Source organism: Tiliqua scincoides, chromosome 7, assembly GCF_035046505.1.
Source record: "Tiliqua scincoides isolate rTilSci1 chromosome 7, rTilSci1.hap2, whole genome shotgun sequence".
NCBI lineage: Eukaryota > Metazoa > Chordata > Lepidosauria > Squamata > Scincidae > Tiliqua > Tiliqua scincoides.
In genome coordinates this window covers 39,421,784-39,446,222 of record NC_089827.1, presented here as the reverse complement: position 1 = coordinate 39,446,222, position 24,439 = coordinate 39,421,784, and the positions used below count along the sequence as shown (strand labels likewise).

Below are 24,439 nucleotides of genomic sequence, written 5' to 3'. Positions count from 1 at the left end.
GTCCAGGAGGCAGATGACTCAGAGGCTACCTGCCTCTGACCTTTACTCTTGTCCTTTTAGACCTGCGGAGATGTGTCCCTACCTGGCTTCCTTCCTCCCCTTCTTCTCTGTCTCTCATCCTCCTGATCTTTCTCTATGAGGTCTGTCAGATGCATGGAGTCAGCCATGCCATGAGGTGTCACACACCCGCATGCAGCAAATATTTCTAGGACCTGTACTACTAAAGTCTGGGGCTGCATGGTGAAGAACCAAGGATGCCTGCCACTACAGGTCAGATTGCATAGGGAGGTGGTGAGGGGGTGGAACAGGGCAGAACAGGCAGCTTGGGGGCAGGGGAAAGGCAGATCAGACCCAGGAAGCAGACGGGTTTGGCAAATCCAAAACCCCTTCCTAGGCCTACTTGCATTCATGGGACCATGCAGACTTGGGCCAGTAATATTGCTGGTGCATGTCCAAGTTGACCCATGGGAGCAGCTGGGGCTACCACGAGGAGCCTTCCAGAGCCCAAAACTTCCCTGTGGCTGTGAGATGCACAGGACACCATGTTAGCACCACTACATTGCCATGTGGAGAGTTAGTAAAGGTAGACCACAGCTGTGATACAAGGACATCTGCAAGAGGGATCTGAAGGCCTTAGGAGTGGACCTCAACAGGTGGGAAACCCTGGCCTCTGAGCGGCCTGCTTGGAGGCAGGCTGTACAGCATGGCCTTTCCCAGTTTGAAGAGACACTTGACCAACAGTCTGAGGCAAAGAAGGAAGGCCCGTAGCCAGGGAGACAGACCAGGGACAGACTGCACTTGTTCCCAGTGTGGAAGGGATTGTCACTCCCGAACTGGCCTTTTCAGCCACACTAGACGCTGTTCCAGAACCACCTTTCAGAGCGGGATACCATAGTCTTTCGAGACTGAAGGTTGCCAACAATGGGGAGAGTTAGGTAGGATTGGGCTGCTATTTTCTTCAACACATTTTTATTCCACGCTTCCTCCAAGCAGCTCAGGGCAATATACAAGTTCCATATCAGGTAGGTTGGGCTGAAAGGTTGTGACTGTCCCCAGGTAACCCAGTGGCTGAGGTGGACACTGAACTAGTACAACATTCTAATCACTGTATCACACTAGCTCTTCTATCTGTTTGTCAGCCTTGTAGCCTTGGAGGCAACTTGCAACAGAAATGCTGCAACTGAATGAGTCAGTCACAGTTCTGTTCTTGTGCATTTGAGTTTTCCTTCCCATGTGTAACACTTTCTATTGGTCCCCTTTCTAGAGATCTTCTTGAAGTTCCTACACCTTTTCTGTCACCCCTGGAAGTACATGTGCTCTCTGAATGTCACCCAGTTTACTACTAATCCTTTTCAACCCAACTGACTAGCATCCAATCCAGCACAGGATCTTGTAGAACGTGTTTTCCATTTGATACCGATCCACTGATCATCACTGCTTTCTGAGTGAACATTTTCAGCCAGGCAGCTCATATTTCTGGGGCTCGTAATTCTTTGATTCCACTCTGAAAATATATTTGTGAATCTAATTAAGGTAAGGGAGAAGGGAGATGATAGCAACATAGAGGGAAGTAACAGCTGTGGACAGTGGAAACTACCTATTTAGCACTAAACCCACAGCTGGCTATAGCAAATGTCTGCTCCTTGGAATAAGGAAAAGTTAAATCAGCACACAGCACAGGTGGTGTGTATGACAACCCATCCCTCCACATGTCTTGGGGGCTCCTTGATGCATATGTTGTTATTTATACCCCCCCCCCGCCTCTTGACTTCTTTTGCACTTGCTCTGATCAAGACAGATACTGTAAAGCCTTTCTTCCCTGACATAGGCAGACTCCAGCCTTGGGAAAGGGAAACAAGAGCTGCGGTTTGCAGCAGGAAAGAAAGTGAGCTGTGCCCCCTTCCATTACATGCATTGGCAGCTAGTGCCACAGATGCTACGTACAGAAATGTCAAAGGGGATCTCTTAGGTCTACACATGTAGCAGACTGATGTGGTAGAGTTCTGAACTGGTAGTGTAATCTGTACCACTTTGGAGACAATCACATTATGAATGCTTCCTATATGAAAACAATGCTTGCAAGTAGAAATATAGCAGAAAGATCTTTCGTCACGAAGATGGAGGAAGAAAGTAGCTTTGACTATGAAGAGATGAGTTTGATTCAACTACAGCTTTTGCCTCAGAACCCATCCTTTTTGCCAATAATCTGGACCCCTTCCATTCTGGTTTCAGGCCAGGATTCGGGCCAGAGTCGGCCTTAGGGCACAAGCCTAACCAGGTCTACTCAGAAGTAAGTTCTATTTTGTTCACTGGGGCTTACTCTCAGGAAAGTGTGGTTAGGATTGCAGCGTTAATCACCTTGATTGATGACTTTCACCAAGGACTAGACAGGGGAATGCATCCTTATGTGTCCTGGTGGACATCTCAGCTGCTTTTGGCACCATCAAGCATGGTTTCCTTCTGGCCCAGCTGGTGGCATTTGGGCTTAGGGGTACTGTTTTGCAGTGGTTCCAGTCCTTTCTGTCAGATTGGACCCAGATGATGAGCTGGGGGACACCTGTTTGACACCCTGGTCGCTGACTTGAGGGGTACCACATGGAACTATCTTGTTCCCCATCTACATGTTTTTAACATCTACATGAAGTCGCTGTGGGAGGTCATCTGGGGATATGCTGCTCTATATCCCTTTTCTCCACCTAGACATGCCTAGGATCTTAGCAGCAGTCACACATGCTGGATCCTATCCCTCTTTCCTGACCTGGACCTACCCCCTTCGTCTCCTCAGACTTATGCCAGCAATAGCTGGCATGGGTCCAAGGAGATTCATTGGCAATCAGGCAGCCTACAGAGAGGTAAGTAAAAGTTATTTCTTCACAACAGCCCTGTGAGGTAGATTAGAGAAAGAATGACAATGAATTTTCCACCTCAATCAATATTTGAATCCAGGATTCTCCAGCCAGCTAACCATTATACTACACTGGTTTGCAGTAGCCCCAAGCAACAGTCAAACAGAGTACCATATAATTGAAGTTATATTTTATAATCTGTTGTCTTATGCGTCAGGTCTTTTGCTGCTGTGTTCAGGTTTTTATTTATGCTACTGTGGTTTTAATATGTGATTTTAGTATGTATGCTTTTATGTAAATTAATGATGCATGCATGTGTTATATTGTAAACCTCCTTAGGTGCCATGTTTTATTATCTGGGGAAAGGTGATACCAGTGGCTTTGTTAGCCAGGTGTGGGGAGTACAGATAGCACCAGGTGATACCACTGGGAGAGGTGACACCGAAGGCACCATGGGTAGCCTAGGAGCACCAAAGCGAGTCCAGCAAGCCAGCTGGGCCAGAGGTGCTGCAGTGGATTGCTGACCTAGAAGCACTGCGGCAGGCGGCTGGTCTGTAAAGCCAGTGCCATTCTTGCAAGAGGAGCATGGCAGGAATGGATGGGGCCATGGGGGTGACACCATTAGGGCACTGGGTGACACCAAGCCTAGTGATGCCACTGGGCAGTACATAGATTAGCAAATAAATAAATAAATGGAATGCTGTCCCAAGGCCAGCACCTTGGCAAGCCCCCTGACCTCTTCAAAGGCACCACATTTAAGGTCCCAGGGCAGTTTTCTAAGCTGTCTAGGTGCTTCAAGGGCAACAGAAAACTTTCTATAAGGTCATGCCTATGTTTGGTGCTGGCAAGGGAAGGGATTAATTTTTTTCTTCAGCCTTTAAAAAGATCACTGGAAAATTCTCAAAATAAAATGTGATAGGTGCCTAAAATGTGTACTGTAATCAAAGCAATGTTGCAAAATTGATCAACCCTCTTCTTCAAAAAGTAGCTTTCCCTTTGCTTCCCCCCTTCTTTCTTTTTTTTCTGTTGAGTAAGGAAGCATCCCAAAGGATTTCCCTTTAGGAATCCTGATCTCAGCATGAAACCGAGTCAAGCAATTTATGTTGACACCGCCAGCTCTCTTGCTTTCCCTTTCAGACTGAGAATGGCTTCATCTCATCAGGTAATGCCGTCACGAAACAGTACAGTAGAAATTTCATCACTGGATGGGCTTATAGAGACAGATAGCCTCATCTATATTTTTTTTCATTCCGCAGTCTGTTTCAAAGCATTATGCTGTCCCCAGACAGGGACAAAGGAAATGAAAATTAAAATAACAAAGTCACTTTGAGCACAGAATTGCTGGTGGGGAGAGAAAAGGGTTTGCGGGAATCAATTCCTCCATTCTTCAAACGGGTGATCCAGGTTGGCCTCGCTGACCGTCTCTTCCCCAGATGCTACAAGTGATGTTTTCCCCATACAGGACTGCTTTGCATGTCTGAGAAGAGTATTTCTGCAAGCGGATGTATGTTCACTTGTACATTCTCCAAAGTGCCATCACTTGCTAACAACGCCATTCTGCTGCTACCTAGGCCAATCGGGTCACTCTGTAGACAAAGAGAACATACGAGCCAGTTCCTTTCTCGCTATGTCACTTTGTTTTTACTATGTGATGATGGAGGGCATATCTATACAGGAAGCTTAAAATAGTCTTGCTTCAGTTCGGTTTGTTGAGAAGATAGAATCTGTATTGGTCCAAATGCTCACTGGAATTTCAGAGGCCCCTCATCTTCTTGCTCTTCTTCCTTGCATTTGGGCATTGACATAAATGCCCAAAGGGACTCAGGACATCCACCACCACCACCCACAGTTCCCATTTAGTGATGCCAGTGGGCCCACAATGAGCATACTCAGAGGCTCTGTACCAAGACGGCATGTGGAATTATTCATGCCCCATTGCTTGTGTCTCACCCCCTTCCAGCGCCGTTCACAGCCTACTTGGAGAAACACTGTTATAGATTTCATCCCTCTCAACAGTACAAGCGCATTTTCAATGAACGTAAGTTCTACTGACATCTCCAGCCCTTTAAAACAGTTGTTTGTTGCGGCTTTTTTTCCTTTGTATTTCAACATTCATGAATATATCCGACCATCCTGAGCCGCGCAAACGCATGCATTCCTGAAACAGCCCACGCGACTCCTTTTATTCCTAGGAGAAAGCGTAAAATATTTATGACCCTCGACGCCCTTTCTTTCAGGCACTTTTTTTTGTTCCAAAATACATATGAAAGGTGATTAAAGATTAACAGAGCTACAAAACAATACAGTTAACTTATACATCATCATCCACCCCTTTGTGCAGTGCAATCCGAACCACCCTTACTTAGAAGTAACCATACTGACTTTAATGGGCTTACACTCAGATAAGCGTGAGGGTTGCAGGCTGGGCCAAAATGTACACTATGCTATGAGATCCGTGACTGATGGAAGTTAGATTATTGTGATCATAAAAAGACCATTCACTTATTCTCTCTCAATACATTCTGTGAATGTGTGGAAGGGGAAGTGTGACCATACCTGCTAGCTCTCCCTGATGTCATCAGTGCACCTGATAGCCACATCTGCCAACATTCATGCATTCTCTGTTACTGTTATGGGTTCAAGGCATCAGAGACATGTGGTCAGGGGAGGCAGAGCTTCACCTGTCACACTCCAAAGAAAATAGTCTCAGCCTCCCCTGTGATTACGCACATGCGCCACCCACTTTCTGAGGGGTGATCACAGGGGAGACTGAACTCTCACTGCCACTAGACTAGCATTGTGGCAGATGACAGCTGAGGCTCCCCTGCAATTGTGCAACCAGTCAGAAAATGGGAGGAGCGTGCACACAATGTGATTCCCTGTGGATGAACACATGGTCCACCCCGTTTCTGAGTGGATGTGTGATCACAAGGAAGGCTGAGCTCTCACTGCAACGACCCTAGTCTGACAGAGAGAAACTAGAGCTGCAGCGGACATGAGGTCAGCATTCCCTGTGACTGTGCAGGTGCTGCAGCTTCCGGGTAGCCCCAGAATGCCTTGTGGGGCCACAGCAAGTGCCTCACCAGCCATTCCCTTCACCACATGTCACTGCTTGGCACGTAAAGATGTACACTAATGATAAGTGCATGCATGTCGAAGTGTGTTTCCAGCAGGCATGCCTATGTCAGGAAGCAAAGTCAGTGGTTTTGGCCCTATATCCCCCTCATGCGTTGACTGAATGCATGGAGAGGAATGAGTGAATGGCCCACATATGAAAGATTCCCCATGTTGTAGCTAGCTTTGATTTCAACAGACTATGGTGGTGCTGGTTCACATTGCATAGATTGCGCACCCTCACTGAGCACTTGATGACTTACTGAGGGAACTGCCAACTGATCCCTCAGTAAAACTGAGTCAGAGGCCAAGCGACAGTTTTTCTGGTCTCTTTAGCTATTCATGCTGGGAAAAAGGGGCTTAAAGAACTGTGTGCCTGCAACTTGGTCAGGAGTAGGCAATCCTTTTGGCCTTTTTGGAAACTGTGTTCCATTAGTTATTCAAAATGTTGCAATAGGATGACCAAGGCAGCTAACGACAGAATTAAAATACAAAAGTACAATTAAATACTGTAAAACTTGAACACACTGACTTACAACAGCAAGACAAGAAATAATAAGGAAAGAGATAAAATAGCAGCTCAATAGGAACCATAAAACAATAAAAGATAGCGGCAGATGGCAATAAAGCAGCAACCCAGTGTTCTGTGTAAAATGGCATCAAAACAGCATAAAGCACAGAGGAAGAGGCTTAGGGGGAATGCCAAGTGAAAGAGGTTCAGTTACCACTGGCAGGCTCACAGGAAAGGTGCTGATCTTAAGTAGAAAGGGAGGATGTTCCAGAGTTGAGACACCAATACAGAGAAGGCCCTGCCCCTTGTGACTATCAGCCTAGCCTCAGCCAGGCGACGGTACATGCTGCGAGGCCCCCTCTGATGACTGTTTAGAGGACACGTCAGTTGGCTCAAAAGAAGATGGTCCTTTAGGTACCTTGGTTGCAAATGGTAAAAAGGGCTTTTAAGGTCAAGAATGGCACTTTGAATGGGAAATGAACTGGTAACCAATGCAGCCAACACTGCAGTGGCTCGATCAAATCAAACTGACAAGCCATGGCCACCACATGAGCCACTATGTTCTGCACCAATTTCAGTTTGTGAACAGTCTTCATGGGCAGTCCCATGTAGACCACATTACCATAGTCAAGCTTCGAAGTCATCAAAGCATGAACCGCTGGGGTTAAGTCTGACCACATTGTACAAAGACTGTAATCCTTTGCATTCCTTTCTTTTTCTGATCACACCACATTCACTGTCTGTTTTTCTTTGCAGTACAGGTCAGACCTCAGTACCTGAAGATGCGGCATGTGCTGATTTGACTCACCGCGGATGCCAGTAGATGCCAGGCTCGGAATTTAAATACCTTTAAAAAGAAAAAAAAAAGCACCAAAACTGGGGCTCCTATCATTTCATAGACAAACTGTGCTGCTTCCAAGTCTCTAGTTTTGCAACCTTTGTCTCTGAATGTACCACTTCTCATGGTCTAATCATATGTAGCACCAAAGTAATTGGCGATGATGTCATCACCAGTTAATTCTGTTTTGGAAGGCCAGACACAATGCTACAGACAGTGGTAAGAGACTCAGGGTGACCGGGTGGGCTTTTTCAAATATGCAAAAATTGCACACTGCAGTTCCCACCGAGCCTCCTATGGCTGTCACGTTGCGGTCTTGTACCATTGGACAACATCTCAAATACCACTGGTGGTACACGTACCACTGGTTGAAAAACACTGCTCTAAAGCTATTTTTAGGACCCACTTCTGGCTTGTGCAGATGTTCCTTGCTTCTCCCAGCCTGGCTCCAGAATGCATCACTTGGCTGAATTTACAAGGAGATGTATGCATATGCCTAGAGCTTCAAATCTTTACACACTTCCAGTTCTCTGAGGAGAAAAAAGTTGGTCTTACACAAAATCCCAGCCAAAACAAATATAAGAAATATAATTTCTTAGCAAATGTAAGCAAATTTCTTAGCAAATATAAGCACGTTATAATGATACAGTACAGGGAAGCCCTTGTTGATGGCTGGGTTTTTGCTATTTTCCAACAAAGCCTCTTTGTGCTGCTGTACTAAGAATACTACTGCAAAAATTCAAATTTTTGAGTTTATACGTTCTTTTAGTCCTATTCATATTGTGCTCCAGCATGTGGGCAGGATGGGGTAATTGAGGGCCTCGTTTCAAGGGATGAGGGCATCCACAAAGGTAAATCTGGGTCTGTAAACTCAGATAGCACTTGCCCAGGCTGTTTGAATTAATGACTGCTTTCAAACAAATAATGTCATGGCGCTTCTTAAAGTGATTTTGTCCGCCCACAAATATTTTTTCCTCCATTTACAATTAAAATTCAAATAGGTCCAGGTATCATTTGCTTTTTCAGAGAAAAGAAAGAATCTTAAATTAAAATTTTTTTTTGCTTTGTCAACAAACCAGGTAACCAATGGGACCCTCAATTACTTTTAATTGCTGCAAAAAAAAAAATGGAAAAAGTAATAATGCACCAGGTGGAAAAAAAATAACAAAACGATCACTATTCATTTGGGTGTTGTTATTGCATGCAGAAATAAGGTGCTCTCCTCATTCCTCAAGATATTTCTTTCTAATCCCATAAAAGCATCTGTCTTTGATTTCAAGTGGAATACCTGCTGTGCAGGTTGCAATGCAAATCCAATTTGTGTGCAACAAAACCAAATGGGTTGAAATGAACTCTGCATTCTAAAGATGTTTTTGTTTAATCATTGCCTTCCCTCGTCTTTATAATGAATGCATAATCAAGTTATACTTCAAGGGGGAAAAAAAATAAAGAAAGGAAAAGAAAAATGGAGTGATGCCTCTTAAGAAAAGGAAAGAGACGAAAAATCCCTTACACTATCTCCTATCATTGTTACATTTCTCTGTTGTTGGAAAGGAAGAAATGGGAAGAATATCAAATGTGTGTGATTGTATGTCATTTAGAAATATTTGATAAGAATAGCAGCTTCTTTGAGATGGGAATACAGCTTAATTATTGGACGAGGAGAAGCAGCTGCAGCAACTAGCCCTGTTTCTGATGCTGCCATTTCTTTGCTTGTCAATCCATTTTAGTCCACCTTTCTGTCTTCAAGAGATGCTCATGATGGCTCATGTCAACACAGAAAAAGCACCCAAAGGTTTTTATGGATGGAACAAGCCATGTTCAATGGTAGCTTAAAGAATCAAAACACTGCGGAGGCCAGACAAAAAATATAAAGAAACCAGATCAAACATCTTCTGAAATAAGGAGGTCTTCTGGCAACATCTGAATTGCAGTAGAGTTGGGGACAACCAGATCTTTCACTGACATATGTGCACATCAGGGTCTGTTGTCATGTTTACTCAATTGTCAAAGTCGCCAGAACAAGCTTACCTATGTGGATTTAAACCTCTCCCAGCCTTCAGGCAATGTAGGTGTACAGAGTTCTCATAACTAACCCAAAGGAGCTGTGGAACATGAAAAGTAAAGGACGTGTCAGAATTCTCTGTATTACCATAGAAGTGGACTCTGGTTGCTGATATGGTACAGAAATGGTGTGTACAATCTCCAAGCTGCCTGGAACAGACTACATTGACCTTCGGCAACCAGACTTTGCAATTGTTTATGGTACTGCTGATATTTGTGAGATGCTTGGAGATCTTTCCTGAAACTGAAGAGCAGCTCAATCTTCTTGGACCTTCACCTTGTCTGCAAGTGAAAAGTCAACTATTTTCAGTCAGATGAGAACCTCTGCTTTTTCAGCCGCTTTCTTGATCACATGTACAGTACACACAAAGACCCTTCTGCAGTTATCTACTCTAAAAATGACTCATGACACGACTAGTTACAACTGGCTATTTTTATCAGTTTTATGCAAGCCACTCTGGGAAGCTTGTCAACAAAAGAACAGATCAAAAAGTATTTTAAAAAATAACAGAAATAAAGGACCACTCTGGGGCTCTGCCTAGACCCTGTGTTCTGTTCCCAGTCTTGTCTGCATGCTGAACACCTGCCAATCCATTCTGGTGTTGTTGGGCCTAATCCTATCTCTGCACAAAGAAAAGACATGACAACTTCAGCTAACTTGTCTTTCCTTCCATATTAGCAAGAGGATAGCAGTCATTTCCCAGCCCTCCCACAACCAACAGAAACACCTCACTAGAGTCAACCAAACAGGTTAGCTTTCAAAGCCTGCTATTTGCTTAGCTAGATATTCCATGTGCGAATCTAGATCACTTTTAGCACTACAGACTCATATCAAAGAAGCCTTTACATAGCCAGCAAGCAGGCAAGAACTTATACCAACCAACTGTCCCTATTTTTGTGTGCGTGTGCTCCTTACATATTTTAGAAACACACACACACACACACACACACACGCGGGGGGGGGGAGTTATTCATTCCCCATTCTCTCCCTCTATATTTTTCCCACTTTCATAATGGAAATGTCTGCCCTGAAATTATGTCCAAGAACATTCCATTTTGTGGTTTCAACTGCTGGTACCCAGACAGCCATATCTAAACCCAAACAACACTTGACAGCATCATGACCTTCCAAAAAATACATCCTTTAAAAAAAAAAAAAAAAAAAAAGGTATTTTACGTATAATACTGAAGCACTTGGCTGTAATTAATTAAACCATGTGACCACTGGATGTCCCCACAGTTCCTCAAATGTAGTTGAGTTCCCTTTTACCTGGCAGGTAGAAAGAGAATGCATTTTGTTTGATCAAGATCAGTGATGAGACCCAGTGCCTGAGTTGTGCTGGAGCCAGCGCTCTGCAGATAATGGCCCTGCAGGTGGGCTTCCTTTTTGAGTTGAGGTGGGAGCTCATTGCATGCACCTCTGCATGCACATGGATAGTTTTATTTTATTGAAGTGAAAGGGGAAACCTTTGGCAGGTGAGAGAGCCGACCATGAGTATACCCACAAAGAGCAACTGCATCGGGTTGACCAGATCGTGCTGAGAGAACAAGTATTCTGATGTTTGGGCCAGCTAGGTCAATTACTTTGTAGATATATTTCTCAGGCTGCACTTATATACACATGTAACTAGAATAAATCCCAGTGAATGAAATGACTAACCATGCATACGATTGATCTACATGCCAAATCTTTTGTTTGTTCCCTAATTTTTCTAACTCCCAATATATTACAAGGCTCCTTTTTCATCATGAAGGAATATTTGCAATTTGCAGAGGGTGTCATTATCTGAATTGGCAAGCCTTGTTTACAATGAATATATTCTACCCAACCATCTTGAGAAAATGCTGTATCCATTTCTTCTGTTAAAGAACAATGAAAGGTGGAGGGACTTAGGGCCCAATCCTATCCAACTTTCCAGCACCGGTGCAGCTGCAATGCAGCCCTCAGGTAAGGGAACAAATGTTCCCAGACCTTTAGGAGGCTTCTGTGATTGCCTCCCCACCACAGGATGCAGTGCACTCCCCATTGGCACAACTACACTGGCACTGGAAAATTGGATAGGATTGGGCCCATAGCTAGTTAGACGTTCCTGCTTATGCCCCATTCACCTACTTGACAATCCATTTCATTGTTTACGGCAAGATAAGTCATAGGATTAGATAAGTGCCCCTAAATACCTGGGGACCCCTCCCCCACTTTCAGGTAGTCCTGGTCAATCATTCCACGACAGCTGATTCAAATATGACACTTTGAAGGAGGAGCTTACAAAGGAGAAGCAAATGACAATAGTCATACAGTGCTGCTTATACCTAATGAATTTGGGGAGGCAGGTAAGACAGTGGTTCACATGGGAAATTATTGTGGACCTGGCAAATTGTCGGATACATCTATTAAATTTCTAGACATGCATTTGTGACATCTTGCTTTCCTTCCCTCTCCCCTGGCTTCCTGACTTTACGTTACTTTTATTACTTTGTTTCAGTAGTATTGGAAGATAAATCATTGCCACAAAGCAGATTATAGCATTGTTTAATATGGGACTTCTGAAGATTTCTCCTGCAGCTGTTCTGGATTAAGTCTTTCTCAGCCTCGTCTCTCGCAAGAGTTGCTGAGGAAATAATGAAAAACGAACAACGTGTAATGAGAGGTAACTCAGCCACGACACTCCTAGGATATTTTGGACCTAGCTGTACATATTTAGTGTGTGTAAGGACTAGTAAGTTGGGGGGGGGGGAGGTAAGGACTAGTAAGTTGGCTATTATTTATACCAGGAGCCTCCAAACTCTGGCCCATGGGCCAGAGCCAGTGCGCCAGCACAATCAGCTATGGGCAGCCACAGCTGTGGTGAAGCCTTACCATTCTATCCCTCAGCTTTCTATCTTCACTCCCAAACCTTGCAGCACCTCATACCAGGTAGCTACATCCCTTGAGAAATTTGGGTGCAGAGCCTTCTGGGCCGACGTACAGTGGAAGCTACTGCCTGGTGTGAGGTTTTGCAAATATCAGGCACAAAGAAAGGAGGCTGTGCGGGAGGCTTTGCCACCGCCGCACCACGTCCAAGCTGATTCTGCTGGCGCACTGTGGACTGCGATTTGTATATAGCAGATCTACACTTTTATGACTACATGTAGTATTTTTATTTCATTTACAGATTGCATCTGTAACATGAGTGGGTGCAATAAGGGATAAGCCAGGTTGGATAGTGGCCAAGGGCACCTCCTGCCATTGCTGCTTTCACCTGCATTCTGCAATTGGTTTCCTCAAAGGCCCAGAGAGGACTTAGGTGCCTCTGAGGAAGCCCATTTGCTGGACAGCAGGAAAAGAAGCCCCTGGTTGATCCTTTGCGTTCCCACTGTGCTAATGTAATGTTTTAATGTTTGGCCACTTCACTGCCTCTGTTGTAGGGACCTAGGTAAGTAGGTGGCACTTTTTGCTCCTGCCTTTTGTCACATTTTGTTCCATTGAATGAATGCCTCCTCCCTGCTTTGCCACAACTCCATGATCCCCTCACCTTTCAGATGCAGTGACAGAGATAAGTGATATGTGATATTTAAATAATCCTAACAGTTATCTATTAGGTTTTGTGGGTTCTTTTGTTTGCCTATTTTTCTCCATTTATTTTCCACACTGTGCAGCAGAGGCATACTAGACAGGTAGACAAGCTATAAAAGGTTTTCAGAAGAAAATATTTCTTTACTCAGCGTGTGGTTGGTCTGTGGAACTCCTTGCCACAGGATGTGGTGATGGCGTCTGGCCTGGACGCCTTTAAAAGGGGATTGGACAAGTTTCTGGAGGAAAAATCCATGATGGGTTACAAGCCATAATGTGTATGTGCAACCTCCTGATTTTAGAAATGGGTTATGTCAGAATGCCAATGCAAGGGAAGGCACAGGATGAGGTCTCTTGTTATCTGGTGTGCTCCCTGGGGCATTTGGTGGGCTGCTGTGAGATACAGGAAGCTGGACTAGTTGGGCCTATGGCCTGATCCAGTGGGGCTGTTCTTATGTTCTTAAATTACAATTTTGTGCAATGAAGCCACGTTGTGTGATGCACTTGCTCGGAGTCGCAGGACGGCTGTAATGTGAGGGCTCCCATCTGGAACAGCTACTTTCAAACTTCAGGCAAGGCACAATTAACCATTATGTTTAGCAAGCTATCCACCATTATTTATTTATTATTTTAATCCTACCTTTCTGTCTATTTGTGAGACTCACAAGGCACCTGAAAATCATCGTAAATACTACAAAAATTATTTTTATGTATGGGTCAGTAATAGTCACAGGAAGCAGTAATTTCACTAGGGCTTGTGTCACCCTGTGCGGGAGGCCAGCAAGCCACTCCCCCCCATGATGGACTTCCTCCCATGTAGTAGGCAGGGCAGTGTCCCAGATGGTGGGTATGGTGATGCACCATTGCCTCGCCTCACTGGTTTGTTGGCTATATTTTAATAGGGTTTGTTTTATTGCATTCCGTATGAAATTACACATCAAATGATATATAACATTATGGTATTATTCAAAAATACCAAGATTTAAAATTTTTTGGCCAGTATTGGTGTCACCCACCCTGTGCGTGTCACCCGGTGTAACCCGCACCCCCAGTGATGCCACTGTCAGGAAGTGAAGATAAACCAACAAATCACATGGACATAAGAAGAGTTCATGCTGTGTTAGATCAAGCTTTTTGTTCAGCCCTGATCTTTCCAGACAGCACCATTCCAAAGCCTTCTGGCTCCCAGGGCCAGGCAACACAGTGACATGAAAATGTCACACCTCTGCATCATATGTAACCCCTGAATCTGCACCTGACATTCTCCCCTGCTTCTAGAATGGTTCTATTTCAGAGCCAGACAGCGGCAAGGGCAGGTGGGTGGGCCCAATTTTGCAGAGCTCGCCTCTTTCAGCAACAAGCGCTGCCCCCCTGGAGAACAAGGGAAACACCTGGAGTACTGCAGAGGGGGGTACAGCCCCCCATGCACCACTGCCCCTGGACCGTGCTACCTCCCCATCACCACCTGCTTCATTCACCACTGCTTCCAGCAAGCTCAAAAGCCAAGTTTTAAGGCAGAAGCCCTCCCCTGCTTTCACCCCACCCCCACTCCTAGCAAGTGGTACTGAGCAGCCTACCTCTCTCAGTGCAGAGGTTCCACAGAGTCATTGTGAGAAATGCCTTTGATAGCTCATCTTTGAGGCAGGAGGTGTGGTCTCAAGGTGTGGCTGAGCTGTTGCCTTGCCTGAAAAAGCTGTGCGGGATTGGTTGCTTGGATGGGAGACTGAGAGGCTGCTGGCATACCTGTGCAAAAGAGTGGAATGTTGAGCAGTTAGCTGGCAAAATCCCTAAAAGAGGATAACATCCTTGAGAAGCTGGTGCGATGCTTGGTTGCAGCTGCCTATGAGAACTTGGAAAGTTGAAGAGCTGGCAGCCAGGATGAGGAATGCACTATGGGGAGAAACACCTGGAGAAGTGGAGGTTCTATGAGATTGTCTCATGGCACACTTGCAAAAATCTCACTGAAAAATGCATTCATGTTCAGCCTTCCTACGTCAACTGCTTTGAGTCTTTTGAAAAAGTGGTATATAATAATTGTAACAAATAAATATTTGCCCCCCCCCATCACTGCCAGACCATTCAAGAGGCCACCTGATGTGAGTTGCACCAGCAGCAGATTGTGAAAAGTCCAAGTGAGCTGCAGATTTGGGGTGCCTTTCACCCAAGTCTGCCACTGCCTGCTTCCCTCTAGTCATTGTATAACTCCCCATCATGTCCTCATTTGGTTGTTCCCCCCCCCCCTAAACTAAAGAAGCCTCACATAGTTGAGCCTGAAGGGGCCCTCAACCCTCCCCTTCAATCATTTTGGTTGCCCTTCTCTGCCTTCTCCTGTTTCCAAATCTAGGGTAACTTTTTCATGGCCTACTTATTTTCTAATATGATATGACCAGAAGCATTCACAGTATTCCAAGTGCAACTTCGTCCTGGAACAATAAAACAAAAGAGCAGGTGAGAGACATCGAATAGAATATGGAACTCCAGCAAAGTCCAGTAGTGTAACCAATTGCCTCAAGTTAACTGATCCTTTTTCTCCTTGATAGGTGCCAGGGTTCCTATCAAGCCCTACACTGCTCATAACACAGTGGAAATTCTCTCATTGTGTGATACAGAAGCTGTTACTGTATTCCAAGCAATAGTGAAATATATAGGTAGCGTAAGAGTTAGAGTTAGGCCCAGCAAGAGAAGATAATGCTTGCGCTCCGTCTTTGTACATTGTAGAAAGAAAAAGTCATGTGGGTTAGAAAGGGGCCTGGAGGAAAAATGTGGTTCAGCATGGGGCTTGCCATTTTTTAAAATCAGTCCTGGCTTGTAGCATGAAAGAAAGGAAAGAATGTGCACTTAATGCTGTTCACAGAGCAGAAGATCTCAACTCATACCAACTCTCAACCACTGATGGAGGCTCCAAGATGCACAGGACAAGATAAATGTGTTTGATAGATGTGCAGAGCATGTTGCTTCGACACCAGCCCCTAGTCCTGCAACCCCTAATTTTAAAAAAAGTACAAAGAAGTCCATTAATTGGCATGGTGTTCAGATCACGGGGAATGAAGTTATTTTGCCGTCTCCACTTCAGTTCTGTTAATTTATCCCCACCTGAATGCCATTAAATTCAACCACATTAAAAGCCAATATTGAACTGGATCCAAAGCCTTTATGGGAGATTAGGCAAGCATTTGAGACCCACTGCAAATATGTATCAAATTATCTGAATTTTTTGAGCGGGGGGGGGGGGGTGAGGGAAATAGAGGAAATAAAGGAAAGTCATCTTATCCTGAAAGGTATTGACAGAGCAATTTTTATTTAATAAACCTGTACAAAGCAACTTGGGCAGCGGAAAACATTTGGTTGTGCATTCCGTCCAGCCTCGGCATCAACAGATTGCTTCTTGGGTTGTGTTTTTATTAGTGGAAGCTGGACAGCTTGAATGTGAGAATAATTTATTCCCTGTACAGTTCTAATTACAGCAAAAGAGGTTCGATCAGTGACACACTTGTCCATCTTGTTCTTTCTTGTCTTTCAGGCATGGCTGGTTGCAGTTAAGTAGACAGACCAGCGCAAAGCATACGAGAAACACAACTCTGTCAGAAACGGACTGAAGTGTTACCGTTAATTATTCTGGACCATGTGCTCGTTTACAACCCATCTAACATGAGAAATTGTCTCCGAGGTGTCAAACAGCATCACTTACGTAAGCGTAGGGGAAGCAATAACAAAATGTTTGAGTGACTGGATTTGGGTGACCTGCCAGAGACCCTCACCAGAAGCTTTGAGATTTAGCTCCCAATTTGTGTCTTCAAGTTGGATGCAGAATTTAAATTGGGACTCATTCTCAAAGTGTTTCTCTTTAAAAAAAAAAAAAATCCCCACAAGCCTGGTTCATTGTTAGAGTGGCAAGCGTACCTTTGTGTTTGCAATTATGTGCTTAAATAAAACCTCAGAAGACCGCTATCATTTCCCCCTTCATTTCTCAAAACACAAAATGAGAAGAACAATTTTCTCTTGTAGAAAAGGACCGTCATGAACATTAAGTTAGTATATAAATGATGATGATGCTAAGAAAGACACTAAGGGTGAAAGCATGTTCTCCGAGGAATAAGGCTGGCCTTTAAGAATGAAGCACGCCCTTTAAGGTTTCTTCAAACTATGCTACCAATTACTCTTATCACATGAAAAGTATCCCAGATCTGTCCATTCAAAAAGCTGAAGGCTCCTGTCCTACACGCAAGGAAAGTTGAACGGGCTACGTTGGTTTTTGGCATCCTTCAGTCTCGGAAGACTATGGTATCACACTCTGAAAAGTGGTTCTGGAACAGAGTGTCCTCTCCAGTGCGCGAAGCCTGGGTAAAGTAGATATGGAGGATAGACTGTTTCCCATGCAGCAAATCCCCCCTCTCCATGTCACTGAAATGGTCCAATGGAAAGGCAGAGGCCAATATGGTTGGTTCCAGCAGCGTCACAGGAGTTGCCAGAACGTGACTGGTTTCAGCTATGAACTGCCTCAGGGACTCCGGCTCCGGATTTTGCCTCGAGGTTGACTCCTGAAGCCTTTTCCATAACTGGATGTAGCCACAAGGCAGTGGAGGTTTGGGATCAGAGTTTTCCTTCTCTCAAATGACCTGCCTTCCCAGGCTAACGAGTCCCATCTACCTGGTGGCTGTTCAGTCGCCTCTTGTGACAAGTACAGCCAAACTGAGGGCCTATTCTTATCCCCAGTCCCCAGGGGAACGAAGGGGCTAGAAACCATAAATAAAAGGAAGAGCCAGTGACCAAGCTTTCCTCTTCTGTTATTATTGTCCAAAAATGGAACTAGGGTGGGACAAGTGGGGTATGTTCCCTGGGTGCAAAAATAACAGGGGTGCAAAAATTTTAAAGGGCGCAGTGAGGTGGTTGTGCAAGACCCAGAGTCAATTCCCATTCTTTTTACAATTGTTTCAATTTGTTTTTTAAAGTATGTTTCACACTCAATGAGTTGCATGTAGGTGCCCAAATTCTCAACCAGACGAGGCAGCGAATGACAACTATTGCTATAAATATTGGAATACCAAATGACTACAGGTAAATTTAAAAATCTGTGCCATTTAAAATAAAAAGGAGAGGTGGTGTCACATTTTAAAGGTATTTTATTTCTGCCAGTAATAGGAGATGGGGGTGCTTTTTCCCCTTGTTATGGCACTGTCATCACCACTTATCTCTCTCAGCTAATCTTCTTGATGGTAGGAGGGAGAAGAGGGAATATTAGCCACAAGAGAGATTTAGCTTTTGTTGTTATCCTGGTTCACTCTTTCATGGCTAGTCTTTCCAGCTCTTCTTCCTGCCAGCAAGGAAGACTAGCTGAGAGAGATAATTGTGGACAACAACAAAAGGAAATGCTTGACCAATGGCTTTTCCTTCCCTTTGAGAATGGTTTCAAACAGTTCCAGCTTCCCTAACCTATAGAGAAAGACAGACCTTGGAATTCTGGACAGGCAGGGAACTGGTTAAAAAGACTCTCCAGTGTTTAATCAAAATACTCCGCCTTATATTAAGATAGTGTTTCTCAAATTGTGGGTTGGGACCCATTAGGTGGGTTACGAACCAATTTCATGTAGGTCCCCATTCTTTTCAATATTTTATTTTTAATATATTAGATGATGCTACCATGGTATGTGACTGCATTTGAGAAAATGTTACAGACTTGTACTTTTAACAAACTGCTATGTACATATATATATTTTTTAACAATGATAGTAAATGGGACTTACTCCTGGGTAAGTGTGGGTAGGATTGCAGACTGGGATTGTCCTCCTGCAGCATTCCCGCTTGATGACATAACTTCTGATAATGACATCACTTCCGGTGGGTCCTGACTGATTCTCATTCTAAAAAGTGGGTCCTGGTGCTAAATGTGTGAAAACCACTGTATTAAGAAATTTTACAAGTTTATGAAGAACTCTAGGTACAGGATCAACAGATGGCAAACCACATAGAAGTTACAGGTCAACAATTCTTCTAAGTAACATCATGCTATAGAGCTGTTGCCAGGTACCTCCAAGATTCCTGGCCATATGGACACCAACAAGTCTTAATGGTAGGTGTATGTATGCGTGCAGTGGGGAAAGATCCTCCACCTTTGGCCAAAGGTCACACAGGAAGCTTTAGGTCACTTCCCTGAGCTTCCTCAGTAGCCCTCCAGCACCATCAAGAGACATCCTTAAGCAAGCCTTATGATAACAAGACTCATCTCTCCTCTCAAAAACCAGCAGGCATCAGTAAAGAAAGCATGCCTTTCAGCTAATTGGTATGACGATGAGCCTACCCTGTTCTTATTTACAAAACTACAGATTTATGTCAAGCAAAGCCAATTATGCTTAATGTTTAAACTATTGCAGGTGCTGAATGACTTTGTTGCTAGGCACTGGAAATGAAAAATGCTCTTTTAACACAGCTCATTGCAATGGAGAGCATGTGCTCTATCATCAGTACAAACTCAACAGATGGATAGTTTAATCCCTGCCACTGATCTATCTACCCCCCCCCCCAATTCTACCTGAGACAGTGTCCCACATGCTTTGCCTTGCTTGCTTGTAGTACCTTGAAATTGTTCAATTAAAAAGCCACATATAGTTTGCATCAGGTACATTTAACTCATTCATTATTTCCCTGTTTCATTTCAATATTTGTACCTGGTTTATTTTTCCAAGTACCACCCAAAGTAGCCAATAGTAATTCAGTTCAATTCAATACAATTCAGTTCATTATGAACAAATCACACACGTCTCAGTAACAACCCATCCCATATACTCAAGTATTTAACTGTCAGATTAACAACAATTAACATTTAAAATGCTCACAATGATCTCTACAATTTCTTGCACTTGGTTCTGTTGGGATTGTGCTTAGATTTGCCACTTCTTCATTCCATTGTTGCCAGCACCATCTGTGCCCATGTATTCATCATTCTTATGTCCATGCAGATATATCCACACACTGACCTGTCATCATTCAGCATCCAGGAAGTTTTGGTTGGCACAGTATCATGTCTCAAAAGGCACACTAGTGCAATGGTCCTTGCACTTGGCTGTATCAAGTCTTTGGGGCTTGTGGTGTGAACTAGACCACACCAGTAGTGACTTCTCCTATAATGAGCAGACTCAGAGTTTGGGAGTGCTTCTGAACCTCGTTTTGCACCTATATGTTCAACAGTTGGCTGTGGCCCAGATGCTTTTGCACACCATAGGCTGGTGCACCAAATGTGTCCTTAACTAGGGTCAGTCAGACCTGGCCACGGTTGTCCACACATTGGTTATATTTTGTTTGGCTACTGTAACAAGCTCTATGTAGGACCGCTTTCAGTGACCATCTGGAAACTGCAGCTCCTGCAGAATGCTACTGTACAATTGCTTACTGATACTAGGCATGGAAATGACATCACCTCCTTGCTGTGTCATCTGCATTGGCTGCTGGTACATTTCTGAATGCAATTCAAGATGTTGATTTTAAACTTTAAAGCCCTGAATGGCTTGGGACTGAAGCATCAGAAGGACCACCTCCCCTCATGGGATACTGCCCCTTTCCTGAAATCATGCACCTACTACCACTGATGGAAATAGGTCAGGCTGCGGTCTCCATTTAAGCAATTTTATTTAGATTGTTGCTATTTGCAGGTGGGAGTATGGTTATTTTGCCTGAACTGGAGTGGAAGTTGGACTGGATGACCTCCTCTAAGGTACCCTCTGACTAACATTCCATGACTCTACTGTGTTTTATTATTGTGTCGGAAGCTGCCTTGGGCACCTCCCAGTCGGGAGGGGAAAGTGCAGGATGTAAACTTCTCAATAAAATAAGTAAGTAAGTAAGTAAGTAAGTAAGTAAGTAAGTAAGTAAGTAAGTAGCCTTGAACTAGGATTAATTCCCTAGAGATTTGGGGGCTTCTCACAAATTCACCAGAGAACGAAACTGAGAGGAAACTTCCAGAAGACCTCTGTGTAAAGGATGAACTAGTCCCCATGAGTGACAGTGTAGGAATCTGATTTGATTCCCTAACTTTCCAAGCTGATTTGCTCTTCTGAAGGTCCCCAATAGAGAAGGCAGAGGATGCAATTCCAGATCATTCAACAGTACCACAACCTGGGGTTCCAGAACACTGCTCTGTTATCCTCTCCTAGCTTCACTAGGAGGGCTGGAGTTCTAGCAGTCCAGCCTCCTTGGAGACAGAAGGAATCAGCTGGACTTTGTCAGATCAGCATCCTGCTGTCTTTCAAGAGCCATCTTAGATCTTTCCACATTCTAAGTCTGAAGGCACATACTCAGCAGCAAAAGACATGGGATTCCCAACATGCTGTTTGACACCAATATGCAAAGTCAATGTAGACGGGGCCATTTACCAGTCAATGAGAAAAAACCACGGGGCAGACTGCAGAAAAAGTGGACTGTGGCAAAGTGAAACATCAAGTACCACCTTTCTTCTACTGCTTCTCCCTTGCAAAATGTCCCCAATTGTCGTATTACTTGTCATCAGCAAACATGGGATTGTTTGCTCCCAACTGGATCATTCCACCCCAAAGTCATTGGTACTTTATGATATGCTTCTTGCTTCTTTCTGTTTCCCTGCCACTGTTTTCAGTCAGTTTTCTTGGACCTTGCCCCACCCCCTGCAGATCTAGTACCTGTTGAAACAAGAGACATGTACAGGAGACCATTGTGTGATGGTGTTGTTGTAAGATATTTTATTACATAAAGTACAACTCATTTTTAGAGTGAATACACACAGAAATATACGCACATGAAGTTAGAAATGGTCCCCTTGCCCAGTTAAAAGGCTCTGTCACTCATGGGTCTCTCATTAACAGTAAAGGGAATGAGACATGTGGAGCAGTTAAGGATCAGGCCCTAAAGTCTGGATGATTTTGCAGAGAAGGAGAAATGAAAAAGATGAACAACAGACTATTATTGTTAAGTCAGTTCATAAACAGAAAGAAACGTATCATTAAAAACCTGACAGACAGTAGTCTGATGACTGACTACACCGTGTGCGCCACCAGTAATTTTCAGAGCATAATTTCATAGGAGAGTCTCCATGGGAGACAGAGGAGAGGGACAATCCAGGAAACTGTCATAAAATTTAAGTGATTTCTCGTGCTGTAAAAGTTGCTCTTGAAGAAGACTCCCTCTGAACCCTTTGTCATAATCTTGCTGCAGATCTTTGTATCTGCGAATAAAAATAAATGAAAGCTCCTTTTTCAGTGCAATACAATCATCTCGTGTCGTGCTCATGTTTAATGTCTTCAGAAGCCAAAAAGCATGCAGGGGTCGAGTTGCCTTAACCAATGGTGCATCCAAGCCTTCAGTACTGTCATTGCTAGCTGTCCTCCAAAATTTCAGGCAGATGTCCTGCTCATTCTGCCTTCTGGAGATCCTCTTTAGTGGGTAAGCCAGGATTCAAACCTGGGACTTTGTATAGGCAAGACAAGTGCTCATTTCTGCTTTTGTACATTTCTATATAGTTAAGCCTACCTATTACAATTGCACATTCTGGATCACTTCTCTTTCTTTTTTTTCCCCTCCTCCCTAGTGCTCACTTCTGGAGATTGGCAGGCATGGCAGTGAAGGAACACTGCAGATCAGTGCATACATGGTAGTGTCTCCTCTGCTCAAATGAATAAAGATGATTTGGTACAGAGGCTCTCAGTGTGCACATAAACTGCCCCCAGAACACATTGCTGGATTGGGTTACATGACTCTGCGGCTTTGTTCCTTCTTCCCTTACATTTGAGGGAAAGACCTAAGGCAGAGCTCAGCTTCTGATTACTTCTAGAATGGTGAAGATACAGACATCCACAGACAGGGACCTGAGTTTTTTATTCATGCACACCAGCAGCTAGCATGTTTGACCATACTTTTCCTCTGACGAAATGAGAGGAGCATGCATGATTCTTCCCATTTTACCCCTACATCAACCCTGCGAAGGAGGTTAGGCTGAGAGAGATGGATGGGCTCAAAATCTCCCAGTCAGCTGAGCGGAGATTTGAGTCCTAGTCCAACCCCCGGTCTGCTATGCCAAATTATTTTAGATGCTTCTATAACAGATGGGGATAACACAACAGACAGGTAGAAGGTGTCTAGTACCCATAAGACATACTCCCTAGCTGCTTTTGCTTCTTATGGATCAAATTAGGAAATAATTCCCATTACTAAATAATGAACTAATTACTAGATAATGATCAGAGGCCTTCTCCATTTCAACAGCACAGCTAGCTGAGGGTGGTCACCACTGTATTTCTCATGTGGTGGCTGAAAAAAATCCCTCCAATGATGCTAGGTCCTAGGTCAGCAATTTTCAACCTTTCACATCTCATGGCACCAGTTGCGTGTCTACCATAGACCTGCCTGGGGCAAATGCCCCAGGTGCTGGCCACTGAGACCCCGGGGAAGCCTCTCTGAGGCTCCTGATGCGGGCAGAAGTGCCGGGGAACCTCACAGAGGTTTCCCCAGCGTGGGAGGAGGTCATGCGAGGCTCTGTGAACCTCTGGTGAGTAGGGGGGGTGGATTTCTGCCCAGGGGGGGCGGCGATAGCCTGCATGGGGATGCCATCATGGAGCTTTGCCCTGGGTATGGGGCTATGGAGGTCCGTGGCTGCATGGCACACTGGCAAGGCACTAAAATTGCCAAGGCACACCATCAGTATTTTGACCATTGACAAGGTACTCCATGCTGCTGGTAGGGGATTCAATTCCTCCAAAGGCCCTGCTAATAAATGACCTTTCCCAAACTCTTGCGGCACACCTGCAGGCCATCCACAACACACCAGTGTGCCATGGCACCATGGCTGAAAAATGGCTGTCCTAGATAGATGTCCATTATTCAATGAGCAGGCTGGTTCCACAAAGCACTGAGATGTCAGATCCTGCATGCGCAAAGTTTTTTACCTGTGTGAGACAGTCCAGAAGCCCAGAGTATTAATCATCATTAATGAAGCCAAGAAGAAGTAAAACCTCTCCAATTTACCATCACTTGGAACATTTGGAAACCAGTCTCCTGTTTGAAAAAATATATATACATAAGCAGATTTGAAGAACTCAGCCAAGGAAACAGATGTTTGTCAAGACCATCCCGCTTCAGGAAGAATTGTTATTTGTATATATACTTTTAAAAGCCAGGAATGGCTTTTAAAAATATTTTAAATATTGTTTCCCAGTTAAAGATATTTTTTCCTTCAAGGTTGGAGAAGGGTGGAGAGGTTTTTTTTTTTTTTTTTTTTTTTTTTTTTTTTTGCTTTGCTTTTAAAACTCTTATTACAAAAGCATATGGCCTGGACACTTTTGAATGGCACATATTATCTAGATCCATTTCAGTCTGGTTTCAGGGCTCAGTTTGAAATGGAAATGGCTTTAGTCACCCTAGTGGATGATCCAGACTGGAAGAGACAAGAAGGAGGAGTGTAACCCAGTTGATTTTCCGGAAGCTCTCAGTAGCATTCATTACCACCCACCATGTTATTCTGTGGAGCCTGTCCAGGTTGGGAACTAGAGGCACTGCAC

At 44.1% G+C, this 24,439-nt stretch overlaps 1 protein-coding gene across 1 annotated transcript in view; it reads right to left on the bottom strand.

Annotated features, from left to right (window-relative positions):
- Positions 1 to 21,962: 21,962 nt before the first annotated feature.
- The window catches only part of SLC15A5 (solute carrier family 15 member 5), a 50,076-nt gene continuing 47,599 nt past the window's right edge, over positions 21,963 to 24,439 (bottom strand). Inside the window, exons 8-9 of the mRNA XM_066633792.1 lie at positions 23,828 to 23,936; positions 21,963 to 22,110 (exon numbers count right to left, since the gene is read on the bottom strand). Coding sequence (XP_066489889.1) covers positions 21,963 to 22,110; positions 23,828 to 23,936 — 257 coding nt within the window. The remainder of the gene's footprint in view (positions 22,111 to 23,827; positions 23,937 to 24,439) is intronic.